Source organism: Sceloporus undulatus, chromosome 2, assembly GCF_019175285.1.
Source record: "Sceloporus undulatus isolate JIND9_A2432 ecotype Alabama chromosome 2, SceUnd_v1.1, whole genome shotgun sequence".
Classification (NCBI taxonomy): Eukaryota; Metazoa; Chordata; class Lepidosauria; order Squamata; family Phrynosomatidae; genus Sceloporus; species Sceloporus undulatus.
This window is the reverse complement of record NC_056523.1, coordinates 300,630,003-300,645,145: the sequence shown is the minus strand read 5'-3', so window position 1 is coordinate 300,645,145 and position 15,143 is coordinate 300,630,003. Positions and strand designations below refer to the sequence as shown.

Here is a 15,143-nt window from a genome sequence, read left to right as displayed (position 1 = left end):
AGAAAGAGAGGAAGGTTACATGCTAGATGGATGGACTCTGTTAAGGAAGTCACGGGTATGAATGTATAGGAGCTAAGCAGAGCAGTGAAGGACAGGGTCTTGGAGATGTCTCATCCACAGGGTTGCCATTGGTCAAGATCAACTCGAGGGCAGTTAACAACAACAAATTTATCTGCAATACTGAGCTCTTTTCCTTTCCCATACAAATTTTAACTACAATGTAAAAACAGTATCCAGCTTCTCTAGCACCAGAAATAAAAGGTATTCCTAACAAAATGCTGTACATTTAAAATAGAATTTTCTCAGTGTCTCCAAAAGGAAGAAAACTCCACCAGGAAAAATAAAAGGAAGAAAAGGGAATACTTACAGCCCAAGTGAATATGAATTCCATAGATGTTCTGCTCAATGTTTCCTTCTACTAAGATGTTGCATGTCAGAGGAGAAACCAATGCAGAGGTATCATTGAATGTTACACTAGAAACAGTTTGGTTTATTACACGATACTGTTCTTTAGGGACAACCACATTTTTTGTTTTCCAGATAATCTGATTAGCATGTACTTTGCTGTAAAATGGACAATGTTCATTGAGAATGCAGAATGCTGTAAAACTGGAGCCAAAGGGCAGTAGTACTGGAGACTCTGGGTGGATATAACCACACATTTCCACAAGTGCATCTGAAACTGAGAGAGATTGTATTCATTTTCAGTCAATATAAATACTTTCAGCGATCTACAACAATATCACAGACACACACAAACAGCTACCTAGAAAGTATGCTAGAAAAATGAAATGTAAGTTACTTATTTTGCATTTTACAAATTGTCTCAGAATCCCAGGTAAGTGATTCAAAGGAAGTGGACAAAAAGAAAGTCTCCTATCTCCCAACAGCAGCCACCAATACCTTTAAAAACCTATCCAGAAGGTTGGGAAGCCCTTCTGTTGCAATAGACTGTTGACTTAAGTATGTTGCAGTGGGCTGTTCACAATGCTAGAAGTCACCCCAAAATGAAGAATTCACACCTCCTCTTGGGCTACTCCTCCACCCAAATAGTTACATCCCACACTATTTGGGATCGTTGTCTAACCCTTAAGAAAGGCTTTGCAACGGTTGTAGGATGCTCCAGTGAGGAGACAGGGACAGAAAATTCTCCTTCCGTTCACTTATTGTACTATCCAAATCAGATATGATATAGGGGCACTTGACACAGCCACATAAAGGTAGGGTATAAATGCATTAAACAAATGAAATTAAATCTAGAAACAGAACTATTTTCCTAATAGCCATCTACATTTCCTATTCATACTAATATACATTTTTCTACATTCTAGGATTTCAAAGTTGAGAGTGAATCAAAATGCAAGGCAGAACTGAAAAGAACTGGGATAGAACAAAAAACGAGGCCAGCATGGAGATAGCTTTGAGTAAGAGCTATTTCTTCTTCGTGGTCTCTGTGAATCATACAAATGGGTTTCACTGCGCCTGCGCAGTGCTGCTCGGAACCTACTGGAATCACTGGGCAGAGTTTACTCTGCAACATATTGAAACTTTTTGGCGGTAACTCCGCCCACCCGTTATAAGGCCCCTGCCTTCCCGCTCTTTTCCCCAGTTCCTTTTTTCCGCCGCGCTAGCTGCTTCAGGGAACTTTAGCTTGCTTCGCTTGCTTGGAATCACTTTCGTTTTTGACCTCGGACTGTACTCTTGACCATTCTTTGTCTCCCGCCCCTGGTAACTTCGGACTGTTGACCTCGTTTTTGGATTCCCCTCTGGCTTCGACGACTTTGGAAATGCCTGCACCTTTCAAGAAGTGCGACATTTGCGGGGGCAAGGTGCTCGTCCAGGACCCGTACTCCTCCTGCCTCTTGTGCCTGGGCAAAAACCATGATACCAAGGCCTGCCTGCTCTGCAGATCCCTCTCGTCCCAGGCCCGGAAGAACCGTGAGTCCCGGCTCACTTCGGCGATTGCCCTCGGCAAGGTACAAGAGGGGGGTTCACGGTCGTCCTCTGTCCCGCCTTCCGCGCCCCCACCTCGTCTCGGGCCAGTGTGTCCAGCGTGACATCGGGGAGGGCCGCCGTTTCCAGCGTGGTGTGTGTCCCGGCCGGGACAACTTCTTCCACCACCCCCGATGTGGCCCGTGGCTCCAAACCGCCCAGCGCCACCGACGAACCCTCCAAGCGCCCCCATAAGTCTTCGGGGACTGAGGGTACCGAGCCGGCCTCCAAACCGAAGAAGAGATCGGAGGGCTCGCGTTCGAAGAAGGCTACTGAGCAGGAGGTCCATCTCGCCTCGCCTTCGTCTTCCAAGGCATCCAAGGCATCTTGCCACGCTCCGAAGTCTAAGTCCAAACAGGCCCGCGCTTCCACTTCGGCAGCTCCTCGCGATCCGGAGCCGACGCCGGCAGGTCGGCGGACTCCGGTACCGGACACCCCACCGCCTCTGCCCACCATGGATTTTGTCCACGGGACGGACGACACCGTGCTCCCTTGCTCCCCAGAACACTGGTCGCCCTCCCATCCTACAACCGATGACGAGGAAGGCCAGCCCCGCGGGCACGAGATACCGGACCTCTTCTTCGACACGCAATCGCGCCGGTATTACGTGTCGGTTTCGGAGGACAGAGCGATGAAGGAGTTCACCAGGCTGAACCCCCGTCCTGTAGACCAAGGCACCCCGTCCAGATCGGTCCCGACCGTGTCTGTCTACGAGAGGTCGCCGTCTCCGCCTCGCAGGCGCTCGCGATCCTCAGCAGACCTTGCTCCAACCCGCCCGAGATCCCAGGTTAGAGTGACGGATCCCCTCTCCTCTGACCTGGACTCCGACGACGAGCCACTGCTTCCGTCTGAGGCGCCTTCGGACGAGGATGTCCTCTCGGGCCCGGCCTCTCCCCAGAGGATGCATAACCCAGAGCCGTCTTCCCCGTCGGACGACGTCCGGTCCTTCACCGAACACGTCATGAAGATGGCGAGGGCCCTCGACATCGAGCTCGCTTCCGCGGAAGACCGCGGTTGAGCGTCGGGTGCACGGTCGAGTGCCTACTCCACCTTGCCTGCCTCTCCTTCCGTCACTCCAGACCATTGTCAAGAGGTCCTGGGACTCTCCGGCCACCCTGTCGGCGCCCTCCCGCCAGGTAGAGTCGCTCTACAGGGTCACCCCGGCAAGCTGCCCTTGGTTGGCCGACCACCCCAGGCCGAACTCTGCCATCGTGGAGGGAGCCCAACACAGCTTCGTCCCGAAGCAGGCCACCTCCCCTGTCGACCGGGAGGCGAAGAAGGTGGACGGACTGGCCAAGAAGGCCTACTCGGCATCGGCCCTTGGGGTCAAGGCTGCCAATTACACCGCCTGCATGGGGGCCTACATCCAGACCCTCATGGAACGGATCTCCCCGTCCCGGATGTCCCAGATGACATCCAGAGGCAGCTGGTGGAGATCAGGGACGAGGCTCATTCCATTGGGAGTTGGCTCATCACCACTTCCAGGAATATGGCAGACTGCTCAGGGAGGGCCATGTCAGCATCCATGGCACTTCGACGCCACGCCTGGTTGAGGGCCTCCGACCTCAACCCTACGGTCAGGGCGGCCATCGAGGACATGCCGCTCGACGGGACCGGGCTCTTCCACGCCGAGACCGACGACCGCCTGAACAGGAAGTTCAGGATGAAGGCGGCGGCGAAGAAGCATGGCATGTCCTCAGCACCGGCTTCTCCGTTCCGGAAGCGTCAGCGCCCGTGGCAGCCGCAAGGTCAGTCACAGGGGACTTTCTCCCGGGATCGGCAGTCCCAGCAGCAGGGCTCCCAGAGACACTGCTTCCCCTCGCAGTCTTCCTCCTCCTCTGGCCGTTGCAACTTCCCGCCTCGGTACCGCAAGTCCCGCCGGCAGGACACCGACCAGGGGAAGAAGAGAGCCTGAAGGGACGCAGCGCGCTTCGTCTCTCCTTTACCCCTCTTCTTTTTGGACATTTTGAGGCCCTTCGTTAACACCTGGGCCTCCATAACATCGGACTCGTGGGTTCTCAACATCGTCCGTAGGGGTTATGCCCTCGAGTTCCAAGAGCTCCCGCCAACTGGAGCCTTCATGTCCACTCCCCCCTTGGACACCCTTCTCGACGAAGTGCGCGCCTTGCTTGGTAAAGGGGCAATCTCCCCTTTGCCGCCCGACCAATGTCCTCGGGCCTTTTTCTCCAGGTACTTCACGGTACCGAAAGCGGATGGGGGCATCAGGCCCATCCTGGACTTGAGACAATTGAATTTGTTCCTTGACTACCGTCGCTTTCGAATGGTAACCCTGGCTTCCATTCTGCCTCTGTTTCACCAGGGCCTGTGGTTCGCGACCGTCGACCTGAAGGATGCCTACTTCCACATCGGGATCCGAGAGTCCCACCGGAGATTCCTCGCCTTCGCTGTCGGCTCCACCTCGTACCACTACAACGTGCTTCCTTTCGGCTTGGCCACGGCTCCACAAGTCTTCACAAAGTGCATGGCACCGGTGGTGGCATACCTTCATCAAAAGGGCTTCATGGTCTTTCCCTACCTGGACGACTGGCTGTTTGCAGCCGAATCCCAAGGCGAGCTGCAGGAGGCAGTCTCATTCGCCTTGCACCTCTTGAACTCCCTCGGGCTGGTCGTCAACAGGGAAAAGTCCCACTTCACACCGACCAGGCAGGTCAAGTTCATCGGGGCCATCCTCGACACCGAAAACTGCTTAGCCTTCCTCCCTCCGGACCGGTTTCAGGCCCTGACAACGTCCCTCAGGCCGTGCATCTCCCACAGAAGGGTGAGAGCCAGAGACGTCCAAGTCGCCCTGGGCCACATGGCATCGACGACATTCGTCACCCCCTGGGCAAGACTCCGTCTTCGACCTCTCCAATCCTGGTTCCTCTCCGTCTTCTCCCCGTTGGAGGACCCTCCGTCAAGGTGGCTCACGGTACCGAGACCGGTGGCCGCTTCCCTCAGATGGTGGCTAGACAGCTCCAACGTCTGCACCAGGATGCCCTTTCATCAGCCCCAGGCACAACTGACTCTGACAACCGATGCATCCCTGGAGGGATGGGGCGTCCACCTGCTCAACCTTGTCTTCAAAGACAGGTGGTCCGCACAAGACAAGCTCCTCCACATCAACGCCTTGGAGATGCTCGCAGTGGAAAAGGCCTTGAGGGCGTTCGAGTTCGCTGTCACAGGAAAGGTGGTCCTCCTGAGGACAGACAACACCACTGTGATGTATTACATCAACAAGCAAGGTGGTACCAGATCCAGGACCCTGCTCGACCTCACGCTCCGCATCTGGGACTGGTGCATCCAGAGACGCGTCCTCCTCCAGACAATTCATCTTCCCGGGGAGGACAACGAGTTGGCAGACCGCCTCAGCAGATCTCCATCGGTGTGCCACGAGTGGAGGCTCCATCCCGAGACGGTCAGCGACCTCTTCGATCGGTGGGGAACCCCCCGGATCGACCTCTTCGCGACCAGATGGAACAGCCACTGTCCCCAGTTCTGCTCCAGGAAGCGATTGGACGGATCCCTCGGAGACGCATTCGCTTTCCTCTGGACGGGGGAGCTCCTCTACGCCTTCCCTCCGTTCCCTCTCATCATCAGAGTGGTGTCCAAGATGACAACAGACCGCTCGCATGCGATCCTGGTCACCCCGTGGTGGCCGAGACAGCCGTGGTTCGCATCCCTTCTCAACCTCTCCAGGAGATGCTTCCTCCGTCTCGACCCGCGTCCGGACCTGCTGTCGATCCAGGACGGACGGATTCTCCACCCGGACATCGAGAGCCTGCCGCTGGTAGCCTGGAGGATTCAGCCCTGACTACCCTGCCGGAGGCAGTGAGGACGGTGATCCTGGCTGCGAGGAAACCTTCCACCCAGCACTCTTATGCCCTGAAATGGAGGAGATTTTGCCTCTTCCTTGACCAAAAGGGCTTGTCTCCTGCACAGGTGTCCACTCCAGTGGTGCTGGAGTTTTTGATGGCACTTTTGGATGGAGGGCTGTCCCTCACATCCATCAAATGCTACCTGTCTGCCATCTGTGCCAAATACCAGTTCGGGGGGAGGGTTTCTTTCTTCAAAGACCCCTTGGTGAAGGGGTTCCTGAAGGGTTGTGCCAACCTTTATCCTCCTGTGTTGGTACCAACGCCGGCTTGGAGTTTGGAGTCGGTACTGTCCGCCCTCCAATCCAAGCCTTTTGAACCGATGGCCACAGCGGACTTGAGACTAGCGACTTGGAAAACCGCCTTTCTTGTGGCCATCACCTCTGCCCGGCGTGCAGGCGAACTCTGTGCTTTACGGAGGGACCAGCCATTCTTGAGGTTCCACAAGGACAAGGTGGTCCTCCGTACTGACATCACCTTCTTGCCGAAGGTTGTGTCTGCGTTCCACATGTGCCAAGACATTGTGTTACCCACTCTCGCATCCAACCTGACGTCGGATGAGGAGCGACGCCTACACTCTCTTGATGTCAGGAGAGCACTGGCATTTTACCTGGACAGAACTGCTGCCTCCAGTCGGTCCGAGAGACTTTTCCAATGCTACTCGGAACCGAAGAAAGGGTTGCCTGTGTCTGCGCAGAGGTTGTCCAAATGGGTGACTGGTACCATCCACCTCTGCTATGAACTGTTGGGCAAACCTCTCCCGGGCAGGGTTCGGTCTCACTCCACAAGGTCAATGGCAGCATCCTCTGCATTCCTGTCGGGGATCCCCTTGGAGGATGTCTGCAAGGCTGCCGTCTGGTCCCAACCTTTAACTTTTATCAAACATTATAGGTTGGACACCAGGGCCATCCGAGACGCAGCTTTCGGGAGGGCTGTGTTGGTTTCAGGGTTGCATTGATTGCACTACTAATAGTTTATGTTTCAGTGCTTATGTACATGTGTCACTGTTTTTTACATTCTGTTGAATGTTGGTTGCACAATGTCTATGGAACCGGTCTTGCATGACCTCTGCTCCCTCCTCAGGTCTAGCAATATTTGCTATGTTGACTTTCATCAAGAAAAAAGACTGACCCTTTTTTTTATGGTTCAAGGTGTTTATTATTGCAATAAATATACCTTTGGTTTACCATAGCTTTGGTTTCAGGACACTCCCTCCGCCGCATACCTTAGCTTGTCAGTCTAAACCCATTTGTATGATTCGCAGAGACCACGAAGAAGAAGGACAGGTTGCTTACCTGTAACGGTATTTCTTCGAGTGGTCATCTGCGAATACATACAAATCCCACCCGTCCGTCCCCTCAGTGTCCTGCAGCACTGAGCAGCACTGAGCACTGTTCCGAGCAGCACTGCGCAGGCGCAGTGAAACCCATTTGTATGTATTTGCAGATGACCACTCGAAGAAATACCGTTACAGGTAAGCAACCTGTCCATTCCCTTAATCCAATGAAAGGAAACAGAAGTTACTTTATAGTGATACACAGGTTTTTCATCTGCTTCATGAACAATTAGGTTACAACCGTTCTTGAAAGGTAATTATTCAATTTATTCTACAGAAATTGATCACTTTCTAATATTATATTAATAAAGTATATTTTGACAGATCCTTAATATCTAAGAGAAGTGTTGTGTGTCATAGAAAGAGCAGTACACTTAGCTCTCCACAACAGTAGCTTTGATTTTAGTAGATTTGATTCTTCACAGATTTGATTAATAGGTCCCTCTAGCTCCTCCAGTGTGACTTTAGGCCAGCCTTCACTAGAAGTTGCACTGGAGAACCTAGAGATTCCTAGAGAGAACACCTCTCTAGGCATCTGTAAGTCCTCCATCACAATTCTGTATCTGGTGGATGTGGACCACAGAGGAGGACCTAGAGATTCCTAGAGAGATGTTCTCTCAGGTAAAAAAGGAAAAAAAAATGTTCTGTTTTCATACCTTCATGGGGTCCTGCATTCCTGACCCCAGCAAATGTATTTTAGTCATATTAACAGGTCATCAGCTATAAGAGCCTTTAGTCTAATAAACTCTACCCCCAATCCAATTGTTAGCCCCAACTAAAGCAGACCTATACTGAATCAATCAAAACTACATAAATGTTGAGTTATCATGGATTTAACAGCTCTATATAGTTGGCATTGTCAATTAGATTTAGAACTAAATTATGTTTGTGCGAGTGATTTAGCTCTTTATTCTTAATATGCTGATGCAGCGTGCATGACTTGATACAGGTAGTGATATTATCAACAGGTACTGACAACCACTGTTTCCTAAATTAATAAGAAAGTTATCTTAAACATTATACAAACTGAATAGTTCGAGATGTTGTAATCAGCTCTACAGTTATAAATTAATATATGTATGTAATTGGTTTCTGTGTAGACAAATAAAAGAAGGGTAGTTTTTTGTGGGTTTTTCAGGCTATGTGGCCATGTTCTAGAAGAGTTTCTTCCTATAAATGACTCTGGGTAAGCAGTCTTGTTTTCACATTTCACCATTACTACCAGTCTGATCAATGGCCATCATCTCACATAAATCTTTAAAGATTTTTTTTTTAGGGTCACAATTTGTATCTTTCTATTGTTCTGCCCCCACCCTTGCATCATATAACTGCTATGTACCAGATGTTTTAATATTAGTCTATTAATTCATCTGAGGAAGTGGACTGAAATCTGTGAAAACTTATTCTTTAAAAACCCAGTGATTCTTAAATGTGCTGCTAGACTCCTCCTCTGTTCCCCTTTTCCTTTTCAAGAGTTATAGCAGTTTGTTACAACCATTATTTCAACAGACTTACCTCCAAAAGAGTAGACACTCACAAGAGTACACACAACGTGCACTAACCATCTTCGTTTTGAAAACATCTTGAAGCAGATCACTGTAAAAACAACAATTTTATATAGATTATTCTATACAGGCTTTTCTTTCTACTGTCTTTCTCAGTTGCATGCATAAGGTGCCATAAATATTTTTAAAAACTAAGACAGAACTTCCAAACAATAAGAATGGCTTCTTTTTCAGGAAGATCTTTTCTAGTTGGGAGGCTCTGAGGTTTCCTCTGTCTTTAACAGTTTAGTAAGCATGGATAAAAAGGAGAGCGAAAAGTATTACAAAGGCAAAGAATGTTAAGAGAGAAAAAGTGTCTTCTTGGATCACATTAATGTTAGACATATGCATATCAAAATGCATAAAAATATTTTTAAAAAATGCCTTCACGGCACTAATCTGGAGAGAAAGAGAGTAGATGGACATACAATTTGCACTAAAAACTGCCTAGAATACCAGTATGGTCTGTATCTACAGTGGGCTCTTGATATCTACTGGGGTTTGGTTCCAGGACCCATGTGGATACCAAAAACTTTGGATACTCAAGTCTCATCAAATATACTGGCGGAGTAAAATGGTGCCCCTTATATAAAATTGCAAAATCAAGGTTTGCTTTTTGGAATGTGTATTTGTTTTGATTAGTTTCAAGCCATAGATGGTTGAATCCATGCATATGGAGGGCTGACTGTAGTAGCTATCTGCAGAGTTGCTTCCTAAATCCAGCTAATGCAGATGCCAAACATCTGAGACAATGCTCTGCTAAAACTGCCAAAGAGATATCAAATTAATTTCAACTTTTTAACCAAAAAAGATGAACTCTAACTAAACATAACACAAGTTAACTTCAACATTTTTGCTTGTCATGGAGAAGCTGTCCAGCAAGCATGCACTGGTCTCCAGCCCTGCAGCTACAGAGGTAGACTGGATCGCCCCAGCATTATGTAGTAATTTTTACACCAGGTCTGGGAATAGCTTGGCCAGTGTGATGCAGAACCATATAGGCAGCACCAGAACCTAAACACAAGCCACATAATATCTATTCTTGCTATTTATGTAAACCATGGAAAACTGTACTATTGCTTTTCAGGATTTGTCAGCAATGCCTTCGGAAGATTAACACATGGCACTTTCAAAGCACTTCCTTTTAAGACTGCCTGAATATGCCATATGAGCCTTAATACTATACTATACAGGAATGCAAAGGGAGCCATTGACATTGGTTATTTCACAAGGGCTGAATTTGAATTCCTAGTGACAGCCAGTGACCCTAGAATCTTAGAGCTCTATTTCTCTATTCTGTCGTTCATCTGGTCCTGCCAAGAAATGCTAGGTATTTCCCAAAATCTTAGCCTTTATCATCTCTAAACAAATATGAAAAGTAGGATAATTAGTGGGATTGAAGGATTATGGAGTGGATTCCCCGCTTCCCAAATCACAACTCTTCTTTAGACAGCTATGACAAAAACTAAAATCATGATCACCTTAAGTAATCATTTGAATATCCAACTTTTATCCCTCCTGGGCAAGAAGGGGAGTTTGTAAAGTGAGCAGGGTCCAAGCCTTAGTTCTTTTGGCTTGTTGGGTTTCCTTGGATTTGATAGACAAACTGCTCTGTATTGGGTCCTATTGGTCAGCTCAGAGCAGAGACTATACAGTTCACTGAAGATTTAGAAAAGTTACATATTTTCCGGCGTATAAGACGCCCCCCAACTTTTCTTGTTAAAATATAGTTTGGGATATACTTGCCGTATAAGACTACCCCTCTTCCAAATCCAAGGAGGGAGCAGGTCAGCGGCGATTGTGCCGGCCACGGAGCTCCCTCGCAGCCTATGCAGAGGCCTGGGCCTGGGAAGACGGGAGCAGGCCGAGCTTAACCTGGAGTATAAGACGACCCCCAACTTTGGAGAAGATTTTCATGGGTTAAAAAGTCATCTTATATGCCAGAAAATACAGTAACCTCTAGGAGCTTTTACACAACTCTGAGCTAAAACTGGTGTCTGTGATAGTGATTAAAAATGGTTTTATTTTGGTAATCATTTCTCATGGACTGAAACGTACAAAAATACAGCTCAGCCAAATTTGTGATATGTCTTGCATTATTTCAACAAGGAGAAAGGATCTGGAAAGGAAAGTGGTGATTTCTCCTTAATGGAAAAGGACAAGAATATAACCAGGAAAGCAAGAGGTAATTATTTTGCTAAGTAAGAGATTTTGTTTTCTATCACTATAAGGCTGGGGAAGGGAGAGGTAGCAACTGTGTGGGTAAAAGGATTTTAGCAGACAAGATGCAGCAAGCTGTGTTTTTTAGGAATTAAACACTGGCCTTACTACTGTTCCACAGCAAAAACAAGCAATTCCAGGTGGAAAAGATTATATGTATACTTCCTGGGTATCTGCCCATGTGGTTGGAAAATCCTGTGCTAACCTGTCACTTTCTTGCGACAGTTTTCCATAGAGAGTGGCTTAATAGGACAGTAGAATAAAGAATATAATGGCAAACCCCCTCTGAAAAACCATGCCAAAAAAACCCTGCAATAGGTTCACCTTAGGGTCACCATAAGTCAATAATTACTGGAAAGCACATAACATATGTACACAAAACATGCACAAAGCCTCAACGTTCACTATCTCTTTGTAAAAAGACCTGAAAGCTGTGAAGTCAGTCTGCTTGCAGAGACAACACCAAACACATATAGTCAGATTTCTGGACTTTGTTCTTCTGCCCCTAAATACTGGAACATCTACCCTGGTGAGGAATTCTGGAGGTCTCAAAAGCTTGCCACATTTGTGACATTTTAATAATCCTAACAAAGGTATTAGACAACTCTGAATTTTGCTTTTACCCATGAGTTACCTAGTCTTTTTTTTTTTAGTTTCCTTACTTGATCCCTCGTATTTTTCGTAGCAGAACTGGCAAAGTAAGATTACCTTGTGAAGGCATTTAAATCATGTTTATTTAGATTGGCTTCCAGTCTTGGGTTAAGCTGGAGTAAGCTCATATTTTGCTATGCTTTTAATTATGTTGTTTTTACTAGTGCTGGAAAGAACAACCAGTCAAGCCCATCTGAGCAAACACTACTGCCAGTATTTTGTACAAGAACATCTGTAATCCTAGATATTGACCTGGGAATAAGCTCCAATTAAGGTGTTGAAACTTACTCCAGAATATACATGGGCAAGACTACACATCTACAGTTAATAGCAAGTTTGCAGATTCAAGCTGAATTATATGAAACAGCTATGAAAGGTCTGAAATACTGGTAACCTAAAATAATAGATGAAACTAATTCACTTCTATTATACCTTCTCAAATTCCTCTTTGTGGTAGCATATTATTCGGTAAACAGCATAAACCCTATAACACAACTCAGTAGGAGACTCAGGAAAGACACAGAGAGAATGGATATAAGGCTAAATAAGGGATGGGTCTGAGCAGATTCAGCCATATGCAGATGATACAAGAAAAATACAGACTCTATGGTCTAATCCACACTGCAGAACTAATGCAGTTTGACACCACTTTAATTGTCATGGCTCAATGCTATGGAATCCTGGGACTTGTAGTTTTTTGTGGCACCAAAGGTCTCTGACAGAGGTGGCTAAATAAGCCATAGCACGTAAACCATGTCAAAATGCATTATTTCTGCAGTGCAGATTAGACCAATATCTTATAAATACAAATTCTGCATCTTACTAGTGGCAAGGTCTATCACATCTGCACAACTTGTAACTGTGGGTGAAGGTCTATTAAAATGGAATGGATATACTTTTCCAAGCAACACCCCCCCCCACACACACACACAACTGTTAACTCAGAATGGAAAATAGAAACATTTTCCATCAACGTTTAGCTGGAACCAGTGTGATGTAGTAGTCAGTGTTGGATTAGGACTCTGGAACATCAGAGGCTTGTTACAGACTACCAAATAAAGCTGCTTCGGGTCTCTTTGGAGGTATGCTGTTTAAATGATGCATGCATCCTAAGAATCCGGAAGCTGCACCAAAGCTGCACTCCAGTGCTTAGGAATGGAGTGTGGCTTTGGTGCGACCTCCTGACTCTTAGGACCCATGCATCATTTAAATCGCATACCTCCAAAGAGACCCGAAGCAGCTTTATTTTGGCAGTCTGTAACAGGCCAGAGTTTAAATTCCTACTGAGCTGCAATGCAGAAATAACCGAGTCTGAGACTGCCTTAACTGCCCTTGCTCAATGCCAAGGAATTCTGGGAACAGTAGTTTTGTGAGACATTTAGCCTTCTCTGTCAGAGAGCTCTGGTGCAACAACAATCTACAATTCCCAGGATTCCACAGCTTTGAGCCCCAGTAGTTGAAGTGGTGTTAAACTGGATTATTTCTGCAGTGTGGATGCAGCTCTTGTCTGAACAAATCTTCCCAAGAAACTGCTGTGATAGGTTCACCTTAGGGCTGCCATACGTCAGAAACAACCACAATATATGAAAGATCAGACTGTGTGAGCAATATGGAATAACATGCATTTAATCCTGGAAACTCCCAAACCAGGGATACTACAGGCTCACCATCATCTGAGGTCACAAGACTGAAATGCAGCCTGTGCCCACAAAAACACAGTCATACAATGTGGATGCGCCTTCAAGAAGCCTGTCCATGGTGACCCAGTGAATTTCATGGGGCTGTCAAAGGCAAGAAATACTTAGAGGTGGCTTTGCCAGTTCCTTCCTCTGAAATATAGCCTTCAGCAACTGGTAATCCTTGGCAGTCTCCCATTCAAGTAGTAACCAGATCTGACTCTGCTTAACTATGACAACCAGACAGAAATTGATGTCTTTAGGGTATTTGCTCACAGATTAGTCAGTATTAGAAAACAGGTCAGTAGGTGAGAGCGAAAGAGCAGGGACAGTCAGAGAGAAATAGTGGAGGAGTGGAGAAATCCAGGTGGAAAAATCCAGAGGGAAAAGGTATTCCGTTTCTGACATGACCATCCTCTGGAGTCTTCCCTTTTTCATACAGTACCTTTAAAAAGTAGAAAGGAGGACAGGGAGAGTTGTAGTCTCCAGAGTTGTAGTCCAACCACACTCAAACCACTAGACCAGAGGTTCCCAACCTGTGGGTCGCGAGCCCTTTGAGGGTCAAACAACCCTTTCACAGGGGTTGCCTAAGACCATTGGAAACATGTATTTCTGATGGTCTTAAGAACCAAGACACCGCGATTTTATGGTTGGGTTCACCACAACATGAGGAACTGTATTAAAGGGTGGCAGCATTAGGAAGGTTGAGAATCACTGCACTGGACCATGCTGGCGCTCTTCCAATGAAAGTAAACCAACTTGGTATAAAAGCTGGTATTAAAAGTCTCTGAATGTACCAAAAGATGACAGAAAGTGATAAGTAAAATAATAATAAGGATAATAAGTACTTCAATAAGGCTAAAAAAGACGCCCTGAGAGGAATAATGAATAGGTTGCAGTAATAACAATAATGAATACTTCAATGAGTTCAAAAAAGGCCCCCTGAGGGCAAGAAGGAAAAGGAAGGAAGGAAGGAATAAATACAAATAAAGGAATACTTCCGTAAGATCAAAACAGACGCCCTGAGAGGAGGAATAAGTAAATACTTCAAGTTCAAAAAAGATGCCCTGAGGAGAATAAATAAATAATAGAGATACATCAGTAACTTTAAAAAAAAGCCCCCAGGGGAAATAATAATAGAAATAATAATAATAATAATAATAATAATAGGTTCAAAAACAGATGCCCCGAGGGGAACAAATAACAAATAAAATGAATAATAATAATAATAAAGATACTTCATTAAGTTCCAAAAAAGACTCCCTGAGGGGAAAGAATAAATAAATAAATAATAATAATAATAATAATAAAGTACTGAGGGTGACAGATAATAAATAAAATGAATTAATAACAAGTATAATAATAATAATAATAATAATAAAGATAGTTCAGTAAATTCCAAAAAAGGCAGCGTGAGGGGGACAAATAAATAAATCGAATAAATAATAATAATAATAATAATACTAAGTATTTCAGTGAGTCCCAAATAAAACAGGGCGCCCTGAGGGGAGAGGAGCAAAGCCAGGCGGAGGAGGGAGGCCAGGCGCTGAGGGGTCCATTCCTTTCTTGGCTTCCAGGGGCTTGGCTGCAGTCCTGAAGCGGAGGAAGAGGCCAGTCGCCCTCCAGAAGGGAAAGGGGAAAAGGAAAGCAAAAGTGGGAGGAAGGGGTTCGTTCCTTCCCTTCCCTCCGGCGCCCCTTTTCTCCCGAGGCCTCCTGCTCCCTTCCCCGAAGAGCCTCACCTCCTCTCCGCCTCAGGCCTCCAGCGCCAGCCGAATCCCCTGAAGGAACATCGACCACGGCGACGACGGCGGCGGCGGTCCGGCCGTGACTGACGGCTCCCTCCTCCAGACCC

The 15,143-nt window shown here is 46.8% G+C and overlaps 1 protein-coding gene across 1 annotated transcript in view; it reads right to left on the bottom strand.

Annotated features, from left to right (window-relative positions):
• The window catches only part of IL6ST (interleukin 6 cytokine family signal transducer), a 52,197-nt gene extending 37,054 nt beyond the window's left edge, over positions 1-15,143 (bottom strand). The window contains exons 1-3 of the mRNA XM_042447828.1: positions 15,031-15,143; positions 8,716-8,796; positions 368-682 (exon numbers count right to left, since the gene is read on the bottom strand). Of these exons, the coding sequence (XP_042303762.1) occupies positions 368-682; positions 8,716-8,782 (382 nt within the window). The 5' untranslated portion in view covers positions 8,783-8,796; positions 15,031-15,143. The remainder of the gene's footprint in view (positions 1-367; positions 683-8,715; positions 8,797-15,030) is intronic.